A 12,668-nucleotide genomic window follows, 5' to 3' on the forward strand; every position below is an offset into this window, starting at 1 on the left:
ATCAAAGTACCACGAACTCAGTAGCTTAAAACAAGAGCAATTTATCATCTCACAGTTTGAGAGGATAAAAGTGTTGGCAGGGCTGTGTTCCCTTAGACAGCACTGAGAAAGAACTGTTTGATGCCTCTTTCCTCTCTTCTGGTAGCCATTGATATTTCTTAGCTTATAGATACATCACTCCAATCTTCTGTCTTCATGTGAGAGTCTCCATGTGTCTTTTCAGGGCCTTCCCGCTGTGTGTTCACATTTTCAGTTTCTTTGATATAAGTCATGTTGGAATAAGGCTCAGCCTAATGACCTCATTTTACTTGACTGCCTCTGTAAAGACTCTGTTTTCAAATAATGTCACATTCATAGATCCTGGGAGTTAGGACTTTGACTTATTTTGAGGGGAGAGACACAATTCCACCCATAACATTAATGTACCAAAACATTAGCAATGTTAATCACTGTATCATTTTTAAATATTTTGTTTTTTAGTTTGCATGTTTTGCTTTTATAATCTGAAAAATGTTTTTCAGAAAGTAACAAATGATTTTTGTAAAAAGTCTCATTTTTGAATTCTGTACATTAGCTCTCAGTTTCTATGTTATATAATTCTGGTTGATTTAAATTGTTTTATTATTCAGCAAGAGTCCATTTGCATTAATGTAACATTTAGCAATCTGTCATCTGCATAATTATACATCTGTGATTCTAGGTAGGATAGAAGATGCTCCCATCTCTGAATTAAAATAGTCTCAGCATTTGTTATCTGAGGAGAGCAGACTGGTGTTATAGGTAAGAGAAGGACAATATGAATCAAGAAGGCATTTACAAATAGCATAGGAACAGTATGAACACCATCAGTTAACCCCTAAGTCCTGAGTCCCAAGGCCATTAGAGTTTTCTCACACATTAGGCAAGTAGGTGAGGCATCCTTATATCCTTATTAGGCTTCTTGTAGTCTATTTTGATTGAATGGTTTTATGTGAGTTACTGAGTACTGCTTTTTAAAAGTCAAATATGGCTATATCAGTTTTCTGATAAACTAACTTTTTCTTTTTTTTCCTAGATTTGCCTGCAATGGATAACTCAGTGTTTTTGGAATTATTTAGATTGGGTAGAAATCTGCCATTACATTGCTACCTGTGTTTTCCTTGGTCCAGATTATCAAGTGTATATCTGTATAGCTATATTCAAACATCTTCAGCAAGACATTCTACAGCACACTCAGACTCAAGATCTGCAGGTTTTCCTAAAAGTGAGTGACTTTATTTCTAGAGGAAAACTGTTGGTTGAAAGTTATCAACTTTGATGGGGTGCCTAGTGCCAGATATTTTTCTATATGCTCATTCAATCCTAAAAACAACATTGAGAGGTAGGTATTATTATCTTTACTTTAGATATGAGGAAACAGGTGTTAAGTACATTGCCTAAGATTTTACTGCTGGTGAATGCTGCTAAACTGTGATGGGGCTGGGATATGAAGTTAAGCTGTCTGGCTACAAAATTTTGCTTTTAACCAGTATGCTGTGCCTAAAGGCCTTTTTTTTTTATACTCCTGTATCTTGTTTAGCTAATAAAAGTCAAGTTACTATGTATTAATACACAGCTTTGAAACTTTAAAAAAAATGTAATTTCTTATACCTTCATACTCTATTTTTCTAAACTTTGAAATATTTTTTGAAAGGTTTCCATGAAAGAATCTATCATAACACTATTTTTAAAGTCATTATTATATAGAAGTACAGAAGTTAATATTTTAAAGCAAGATCTAATAGCTTTCTTTTTCACAATAATGTGACTTTTGAAACTCTGGACTTTAGAGAATATAAGATATATAAATACCTCCCTATGTGTGATTCTTGCTGTAAATTCAACTTTGTTTTAAGTTGAAATATTTCCTTGAATTTAAAGTATATTTCCCTCCCCCTGATACCCTCAGATACATACGCATGCATGTATACACTTACCCCAGAACCAACATTTGTCATATGTAGCTTTTTTCTGGGTGGACAAATAATTTCCATGTGAATTAATTTTATTTTTATTATTTATTGTTAGATATTTTTCAGTTATTTTTCTTATTTTTGCTATTTTCTGTCAGACCTCAACATGAATCAGCCATAGGAATATATGTATCCCCTCCCTTTTGAGCCTCCCTCCCATCTCCTTCCCCATCCCACCCCTCCAGGCTGACACAGAGCCGGTTTCAGTTTCCTGAGACATACAGCAGATTCTCATTGGCTATCTATTTTACATATCGTAGTGCAAATTTCCTTGTTACTCTTTCCATACATCCCACCCTCTCCTCCCCTCTCCCCATGTCCATAAGTCTATTCTCTTTGTCTCTTTCTCCATTGTTGCCCTGTAAATAAATTTTTCAGTACCATTTTTCTAGATTCCGTATATATGCATTAGAATATGGTATTTATCATTCTCTTTCTGATTCACTTGTCATTTGATGATGTCTTTTGTAAGTAAATGTCATTGATTATTTAAGATTGATAAACTGTCAATCATTCTTATTTCATAAATACTAAATCCAAAAGGTCTCAAGCTTCCTACATGTATTGTAGAATTATGATCTTAGAAACATTCTTAATGAAATAAAGTATAACACAATAGTCATACAAGCAGAAGGAAAAGTTCGGTAGAAAAAGAAAAAAATTATCTGTAAAGGGTAATTTGGAGAACAGGGATGGTTACGTAAATGAGAATTATATTGAGGACAAAATGTGGGTTCCTTTTCACTAAGGGGCATTTTCATTAGTTGCAGTCATCAGTTAAAGGGATTTCAGGGCCTAAAATTTCCCGAAATACTTACATTTGAATGCCTCCTAACCTATAATTATCTAATCTCGTATCCTACTTTAGTTTCTTTTATAGTGTTTGTCACTGACTGAAATTATTTTAAATATATTTTTGTCAGTCTTCCCCAGTATAATGTATAAGCTCCACAAGGATTGTGATTTTGTCTATCTCAGTTACTAGTGTATTTTTCAGTGCTTTGAACAGCACCTGGTACATAGCAGGTGCTCAATAAATACTTGTTAGAGTAAACAAAGCATGTTAATAAATATAAAAGGAGAAATTAATGGCCTTAATTTTATTCACATTGAATAACAAAACTTACTAAACACCTTCCTTTCCACCAGAGGGTTGTCCATATATTGCATCATCTTTAAACCTGATAGATGCTGGTGATTATTGCAGTCTCGTCTCTTCCTGATTACTGCCAGGAAAAATAATAGAGTTTACAAGTGGTGACCTCTTTAAATATTTCCCAAACTCTGTTATGCTCTAGGCATAATGCTTTCAATTTAAAACTAAAGAATTTTAAAATGAGGGTTTTTTAAAGATAAAAGATTATCTTTGCTAAGTCCTACTTAAATTACTAAAATTTTAATTGAATTGGTTTAAATCCAAAGTAAGAGCATGTTGGCAAAGAATTAATTTAAGCAGTTGTCCTGGAGCTAACCTTACTTCTTACTCCTACTGTTTGCGTTCATCTGAGGTATTAGGAAAAATGCCTTTCTAATACCGTGACTTCATGTTATTTTTTATTTCCAGCAAGTAGATCTTGGGGTCGTTGATCGCTTTTGATGAGCAGTTATTTTTCTTGTGAGATAAATTCCAGTGTACTCTATTAAGTATACATTTACATACCCCTTTAACTACTCCATTAAGCCCAGTTAAAATGTCTTCTTTGAAAAGTATGTAAACATATGTACACTATTTTTCAGTTATTCACGTATTAATCAATAATGAAATTTGTATTAAGGAAGTGATTTTATTCTTCCTTTCCTCAGAAAATCCACCAAGTCAGAAATACTTTAAGAGTCCTCATTAAACTGTTGTTATGGGGATTAAACGTTTGAAATTATGTTTTACACTTTCTGATCCAAAAGCTCAGACTTGTACAAAGGGGAAAAAAAACATATCAATAATTTTCAATATAACTACATACCACAGCCATAATGATATTCTTACATAGATTACATGTTATTCCCTGACTCTAAATATTTAGTAATGACTGTTTCTGAGAGGAAAGAGGACGTAGAGTAGTTCAGGGGACTTTTACTGTTTATTGTATGTATTTATGAGGGCTCTTTTTTTTAAAATTTTTGAAGAATGAGCCCCTACTTTTGTAACAAAGCTATTTTTAAAAGCAAAAATAAACAAATGAGACCTAATGAAACTTAAAAGCTTTTGCACAACAAAGGAAACTATAAGCAAGGTGAAAAGACAGCCTTCAGAATGGGAGAAAATAATAGCAAATAAAGAAACAAAGGATTAATCTCAAAAATATACAAGCAACTCCTGAAGCTCAATTCCAGAAAAATAAATGACCCAATCAGAAAATGGGCCAAAGATCTAAACAGACATTTCTCCAAAGAAAACATACAGATGGCTAACAAACACATGAAAAGATGCTCAACATCGCTCATTATCAGAGAAATGCAAATCAAAAACCTCAATGAGGTACCATTACACGCCAGTCAGAATGGCTGCTATCCAAAAGTCTACAAGAAATAAATGCAGGAGAGGGTGTGGAGAGAAGGGAACCCTCTTACACTGTTGGTGGGAATGCAAACTAGTACAGCCATTATGGAGAACAGTGTGGAGATTCCTTAAAAAACTGGAAATAGAACTGCCATATGACCCAGCAATCCCACTCCTGGGCATACACACTGAGGAAACCAGATCTGAAAGAGACACATGCACCCCAATGTTCATCGCAGCACTGTTTATAATAGCCAGGACATGGAAGCAACCTAGATGCCCATCAGCAGACGAATGGATAAGGAAGCTGTGGTACATATACACCATGGAATACTACTCAGCCATTAAGAAGAATTCATTTGAATCAGTTCTAATGAGATGGATGAAACTGGAGCCCATTATACAGAGTGAAGTAAGCCAGAAAGATAAAGAACATTACAGCATACTAACACATATATATGGAATTTAGAAAGAAAGTAACGATAACCCTATATGCAAAACAGAAAAAGAGACACAGATGTACAGAACAGACCTTTAGACTCTATGGGAGAAGGCAAGGGTGGGATGTTCTGAGAGAAGAGCATTGAAACAAGTATACTATCAAGGGTCAAACAGATCACCAGCCCAGGTTGGATGCATGAGACAAGTGCTCAGGGCTGGTGCATTGAGAAGACCCAGAGGGATGGGATGGAGAGGGAGGCAGGAGGGGGTATCGGGATGGGGAACACATGTAAATCCATGGCTGATTCATGTCAATGTATGGCAAAAACCACTACAATATTGTAAAGTGATTAGCCTCCAACTAATAAAAATAAATGGAAAAAAAATTTTTTTTAATAGAACACAATGGGAAAGCACAGAATTTTCAGTCCTGTTATGGTTCTTTTAAGAATAAATTAGTGTGAAGATGAAAAATAAAAAAATAAAAAGGATATTAATCATTATATAAAATAGATAGAACAAACATCAACTGTGCTAAATGAGTTCAAATAATTAGACACAATTGAAATAGTTTCCAAAATATTGAAAAACCACAAACATGTTTTCAATTACAGTATTAGCAGTTATCCTGAGAAACTTGAGAAAATGAGATAATTGCAGAAGATTGAAAATACGAAATTCTTTTCCCTGTTTAATTTCATGTATTGTCAGAAAAAGATATGATAGAAGCATTGCTTTAGGAATAAAAATCTCTCTGAAGCATATAGTATAGAGAAAATACCAACTTCTTCTGTATTCGCTTTGGTTTAGGCTCAAGATTTGAAATTAAGTAATAGAGTCTAGACTCAGTGTTTGTATTTATGGTAACCCCCTGAATAATTCTTCATGATCAGTATATTAAAAAAGATGACTTGGAATTTCTTAACTAAGTTTCATCTAATTAAAAAAAAAACAAGCAGAATAACTTGTTTATATTTCCTCATTTGATTAAACCACTGAAAGATTAGATGAATGCCATGGGTGTAAGTTTATCAGCAAGGTATTTTGCAGTATCTTTTTAGACACAACAAAAATGTGGGTTGGATAATAGAGCAACTAAGTGCATTATTCCCACACTGTGGCATTGGATAAATTACTGCTGAGCTAGAAGACAACTTCTGAAGGTGTGCTGAAAATCTTAGCCCTTGGACCTAACATTTTTCTGTGACAGATGATAGTTCAGAAAATCTGTAGGCATCAAGCTTTCAGAAACAAAAACATCATCTGACAAAATTAATTTTCTCAATATCTCAGACTTGAAAATCTAAAGTTGGGTTGGTTTGTTTTTTAATGAATCTCTATCTCTTTTACTCTCTCTCACATGCACCGCCACCCCCCGCACACACACAGACACACACAAAAGCAAGTTTAGGTAGACTCACTTTGATGGTATTTAAGAAGACCCACTGTTTTAGCAGACTAACTGTATTTCATTGCTTTCTGCATGCTAATAGGCTGGCAGTGATCTTAGTTTTAGTTTACGAATTCAACCCGGGGAAAAACATCACTGAAATGCCAGGCTGGGAAAAGATTGCCTTCCAGTGAAAATTAGGCTGCAAAGACTCAAAATACTTAATTAAAATGCTTCAAGTAAATCCTGCATATTAGGGAGAAATCAATTTATAATTATGTAAAAATCAGATTAATTTCATCCCATCAGTAAATTGTCAAGTGGGTTTTTTTGTTGTTTCTACTTGCAGCTGTGGTTACTCGAACATGTTGGCACAAGAAATAGAGATCAGACTGAAGGAAGAAAAAAAAACTAATTGTATAGTAAGCTCTTAAAAGGCAGAAGTGTTTATAGTATTAAAAAGAATTCACCATCTGAAGGAACAGATGCAACATGTTCAGTGTGTTATTCAACGGTGGTTTTCGGTTATGTTTTTTGCCTTCACCTTACATCATTTGAGCCCACCTCAAGTTAAACTCTGCCACTCTGTGTAAGTTTGGGCATGTTGCTTACCTCCGTATGCCTAATTTTTCTCATATGTTAATTGAGTATGAAATAATACCTATTACTTAGAGTTGTGGAGGAATGAAATGAGATGCTATCTGTGAAATACTTCTACAACATTATCTGGTACATTGCAAGTGCTTTAAAAAAAAAAGTTAATAGTTACTTGTTTCCCCCATCTCTGTTCATCCTCCTTTTAGTGAGCCCATCCATACTTAACATTATAAATTTGCAGTGCAATCAAGAAAATCTAGCTCAATCATTTCCGAGAATGTAGCTTAACAAAACTATTATGACCACCGTTGACACCGTGAATGCTTATTGAATGACAGGCACTGAGCAAAAGGACTGCTCATTCACTCATTGACCGTTGTCCAGCATCTGTGTTCCAAGCATCGTTGTAGTTATAAGATAGGCCATGGTCTACCACATTGACTTTAATGTTTTACTAATTGCTGTTGTTCAGTCACAAAGTCATCTCTGAGTCTTTGTGACCACACAGGCTGCAGCACATCAGGCTTCCCTCTCCACTCTCCCAAAGTTTGCTCAAACTCACGTCCATTGAGTCGGTGATGTCATCCAACCTTCTCATCCTCTGTCATTCCCTTCCCTTCCTGCCTTCAATCTTTCCCAACATCGGGGTCTTTTCCAGTGAGTCAGCTCTTCACATCAGGTGTTCAGAGTAGTGGAGCTTCAGCTTCAGCATCAGTCCTTCCAATGAATATTCAAGGTTGATTTCCTTTAGGATTGACTGGTTTGATCCCCTTGCTGTCCAAGGAACTCTCAAGAGTCTTCTCCAGCACCACAGTTCAGAAGCATCAGTTCTTTGACAGTCAGCCTTCTTTATGGTCCAACTGTCACATCCATACAGGACTACTGGAAAAATTATACCTTTGGCTATATGGACCTTTGTTGGCAAAGTGATGTCTCTGCTTTTTAATATGCTGTCCAAGTTTGTAATAGCTTTTCTTCCTAGGAGCAAGCATCTTTTAATCATGGCTGCAGTCACTGTCTGCAGTGATTTTGGAGACCAAGAAAATAAAATCTGCCGCTGTTGCCATTTTTTCCCCATCTAGTTCTACTAGTAGATAACAATATGTGACTGAATATATAATATCTCAGGTATTGATAGATCTTAAATATGAAGAAATCAAACATGGTAAGGGAGTCAGAGAGTCAGATTCCTAAGTGCTGTTTAGATAAAGAGTCTAGTGAAGGCTGCTGTGAGTGGGTATCCTGAGACTACATGAAGCAAGGGAAAAAGAAAAGCAATGCAAAGACTTCTGTGCAAAATCCTTCTCAATCAGAAGAAAGGCAAGTGTAAAGGCTCAGAGGTAAGAATGGGCCTGGCCCACTTATAAAGTGTCAAGATGACCACTGTGGCCAAAACAAGGGGAGAGGCTAAGAGTGGTCAGGGATAAGGCAGGAATCAGATCACATAGGGCTTTCTAGTTCCCGGTAAAGAGTTTAGAAAACACAGTTTATGCTGTTATTGTCTATATTTACACATGAAAAATTGAGGCTTAGAGAATCTGTAAACTTTCCCAGGTTCATTTGTCTAGTAACTAACACAGGTGAGTTTGAACCCATTTTGGTCTGAATCCAAATCCTATGCTCTTTCTAGTATATCACTGACTAGTCTGTTTACTTTGAAAAAAAAAAAAAACCCTAAATTCAGTGGACTTTCTAATTAAATGCTCTCACTAGTAAAAGGAAACCAGTGGATACATACTTGAAACTAGATTCTGTGTACAAAGGAGAGCGGGAAGCTGTGTATATGCCATATTGTAGAATATTGAATACACACACAACACTCTGGTTTAGGATGGTAATTTTTAGTACTTTTTTCATGGTTCAACGTTTGAAACTCAACATTAATGAAAAGAGCAAATCATTTAAGGCACTTTGGTTGGAAATCCACTGCATAGAAAAAGAGAATGCAATATGCTCAAAATGAACTCCCCAACCAAGATATAAACTGTTCCAGAAGTAATTTATTAAAAAGAAAAAACTTGAATAGAGTACTGTCTGTATAAAATGTGATAACGTTACCTTATATAATTATATATGTCTGCCTATCTAAAGAATAAGGGAATTCTTATTTTTATCCACAATCCAATGTACGTTGGTCTATAAAATGATAATAAAACAGTAGTCTGAGGAAATGGCCCCTTTATAAACTTAAATGATTAGCTGGCAGTCTAAATGGTCATAATTACAAAGAAAAGTAATTCACTAAAAGGCAATTAGAGAATATTTAGGATAAAATGGAAAATATTCCACTTTGAAGACAAAGTAGAATTCAGAGGTTCTGAAATTTTATTCAGGGTTAAAATTGCCTGTGAATTTTAAATCTATATAATTTAAAAACATTTTAAAATGAATATTTTATATTTCTCTTATGAAATAAGGCCTTAATAACTTATTTGCCATTTTTATGGGTGTCTCTTCAGTATAGTTCTCAGAGTATTTTCTCTTTATTTTAATATTAATGTCTAAAATGGGAGCCAAAGTTCAAAAAACATGTTTTAAGGAAAAGGTATTTTTAAACAAAGTAATAGCTATGGTTCTCCATAGGTAGGTTTTATTTTTAAACTAAAGTGGAGCAATAATTAAAAGATGTTAAAGTAGGTTTTGCTTACTTTTGCCCAGGAAGAATTATTAGTGCTGTTTTTCAAATGCAGTCATTTCCTATTGTAATTCACATATAATGAACAATAAGCATTCTTTTAAAAATCATGAATATGTTCAAAGACAATTTTTCTGGCATTAAGTTTTTTTTTTTCTTCTGATTAGAATAACACATTACTATAATTCTTTTTTTTTTTTTTATTATTATTATTTTTTTTCCAGTGGGTTTTGTCATACATTGATATGAATCAGCCATGGATTTACATGTATTCCCAATCCCGATCCCCCCTCCCACCTCCCTCTCCACCCGATTCCTCTGGGTCTTCCCAGTGCCCCAGGCCGGAGCACTTGTCTCATGCATCCCACCTGGGCTGGTGATCTGTTTCACCATAGATAGTATACATGCTGTTCTTTTGAAATATCCCACCCTCACATTCTCCCACAAAGTTCAAAAGTCTGTTCTGTATTTCTGTGTCTCTTTTTCTGTTTTGCATATAGGGTTATCGTTATCACCTTTCTAAATTCCATATATATGTGTTAGTATGCTGTAATGTTCTTTATCTTTCTGGCTTACTTCACTCTGTATAATGGGCTCCAGCTTCATCCATCTTATAATTCTTTTCCAACTTAGGTATAGTTTTAGTGAAGGGGTGATTAATGTCAAATCACACATTAAATAGTTCCATGACTATAGCAGTTAAAGTGCATTCTTGAATAGCAAGATTAGTCTTACTTCAGTCCTACTTTTACGCCAAAGAAAAAAGTGAAATATATTTGATAGAGAAAGTTACAAAGATGTAGTATTTCTGCTCTTTTTAAAATGAACATCTTCCTTTTGATTCAGTTGCTTATACATAAAACTGGAGATATGATATATACCTTAGCTGTTAATATTTTGGAACAGAGACCTGTTTCGTTCATCTTTGGGTCTTCACTGTATAACCAAGAACCTTACATACACTAAGGGAATGAATGAGGTTAATGAATGAAGAAATGGATAATGTCACAAGTATTTTAAAATTAAGAGTAGCTCAAATTTTTATGTTCGAAGGTATTAACTCTTAGTCTTAAAGGCATAATCTTATGCCTCTAACTTAACATCATTTAATTTCTTAGTTATGATATCAGTTTTGTAGATCACTAAGAATACTTCTGTTTTTAATGTACCAGTTAACTTTTCTCTCAGATTACCCAGATTTTTGGTGACATGTGGCAAGTAGTATACTCTTCTCCCAAGTGATCTGTGAACTATTACTAATCTAGTCATCACTGGTAACATCCGAGGCCTGTAAAAACATGCATTCTTTTCTTGGCTGTACCATACGGCTTTTGGGATCATAGTTCCCCAAGCAGGGATCAAACCCTTACCCCTTGGATTGGAAGCGTGGAGTCTTAATAACTGGATCACCAGGGAAATCCCTAAAAACATCCATTCTTACTGAGAATTTGTAATGTTTTCCTAAGTACCCTACATTTATGTCTCTCATCTACAAACTGATTTGTCTCTAAACACAGTATTTGGTATATGATAATATATTATCTTTTATTCTTTTGAATTGTTTTTATTTACTGTTAGTAGTTTTTGCCTTTAAGCTGTTATATCCAGAAAGGCATGAATTGTCAAAATTTTTTATAACATCCAAAATTTCTAACATGTTACATTGAATCAAGGATCAAGTTTCTTTCACAGAATTTTGTTGTTGTTACTTTGAAAGGTTGGCATTCCACAGCTAGTATTTGGAGATACTAAAATAAATAATCCTAAAATTTCCTAAAAGTGTATAAGATTCTAAATGGATGCTTTGTTATTTTTCATTCTTGAGTGCCACATTTGGGACACTAGCCATTAAATTCCAAATTAGTATAGATATGCATAGTAGCAAGATTATGAATTGCAGACTGCTGGAGATTTTATGAACATAGCTGTAGAATAGATATTCCTTGCAATATTGTAAGAGTCCTTTGATAAGCTTTAAAGTCTTTACTAATTACAGATGTAAGCAATCATTCTATAATTAGAACTATTATATCTAAAACATTAGGAAGGTTTCATTATCTAAGAGTTTGTTTTTTGTTGTTGTTAGCTATAAAGAAGTTTTCGGTTTTGATAACAGACAACCTAGTTATCACAGGGACATGATTTTTTGCTATCATATATATATGCACACACATATATGTATATATACACACACACATATATATAGCTTACTAAATAAAAAGCATTTACTAGCAACATAAAACCCCCATCTATAGCTGAAAAAAATGATATATCAACTGTTTAAAACCCATTAACTTAGAACTGTGTGTCTTTACCCAAGCAAATGGATGTCTTTTTATATCTTTGACAGGAAGAAGCACTGCATGGATTTCGAGTGAGTGATTACTTTGAATACATGGAAATTTTGGAACAGAACTACCGACCAGTGTTGCTGAGAGACATGCGGAACATTAGAGTGCAAAGCACATAGATCATGGAACCCACAATTTATTTTTATGTTTATTTTTAAAGGAAACAAGGGTTTGATTATTTTCTGTGTCCAGAACAACATATGCTTTGTGAATATACAATATTATATATCAGTACTGAGAGTTTTTGAATATAATAATATATTCAAGTAGGTATCAGCTCAACTGAAGTGAATTCATTTTTTAAGTTTGTTGTCGTGTAAGGTTGTTTTGGCTTTCCCTGGTGGCTCAAACAGTGAAAAATCTGCCTGCAATGCAGAAGACCTAGGTTTGGTCCCTGGGTTGGGAAGATCCCCTGGAGATGGGAATGGCAACCCATTCCAGTACTCTTGCGTGGAGAATTCCATGGCAGAGGAGCCTGGCAGGCTACAGTCCTTCAGATTGCAAAGAGTTGGACATGACTGAGCAACTAACACAAGGTTGTTTTATAATCAAATCCAGCTCACTTATAGTTCTTTATTTTTAAGAGTTAACCTTAACCTACATTTCCGTCTTCCCAGGATGATTAATATATCTTTTTCAATGAGCTTGGAAATAGCAGCATTTCTGTAAATAGCTGACCATCCAAAGAGAGTCCATGGAGACAAGACAATTGCTTTCTTCATTTTTATGTCTGTATGTATAAAAGAAAATAGGCAAAACCATAACT

The 12,668-nt window shown here is 34.5% G+C and overlaps 1 protein-coding gene across 6 annotated transcripts in view; it reads left to right on the forward strand.

The window, feature by feature from the left end:
- The window catches only part of TBC1D32 (TBC1 domain family member 32), a 176,702-nt gene extending 164,518 nt beyond the window's left edge, over window positions 1-12,184 (forward strand). For all 6 annotated transcript variants that reach the window (XM_043439071.1, XM_043439072.1, XM_043439073.1 and 3 more), the window contains 2 exons: window positions 1,055-1,243; window positions 11,902-12,184. In XM_043439071.1, coding sequence (XP_043295006.1) covers window positions 1,055-1,243; window positions 11,902-12,021 — 309 coding nt within the window. In that variant the 3' untranslated portion in view covers window positions 12,022-12,184. The remainder of the gene's footprint in view (window positions 1-1,054; window positions 1,244-11,901) is intronic.
- The last annotated feature ends 484 nt before the right edge of the window (window positions 12,185-12,668 follow it).

The sequence above is a fragment of the Cervus canadensis genome, chromosome 20 (assembly GCF_019320065.1).
Source record: "Cervus canadensis isolate Bull #8, Minnesota chromosome 20, ASM1932006v1, whole genome shotgun sequence".
In the NCBI taxonomy this organism is placed as follows: domain Eukaryota; kingdom Metazoa; phylum Chordata; class Mammalia; order Artiodactyla; family Cervidae; genus Cervus; species Cervus canadensis.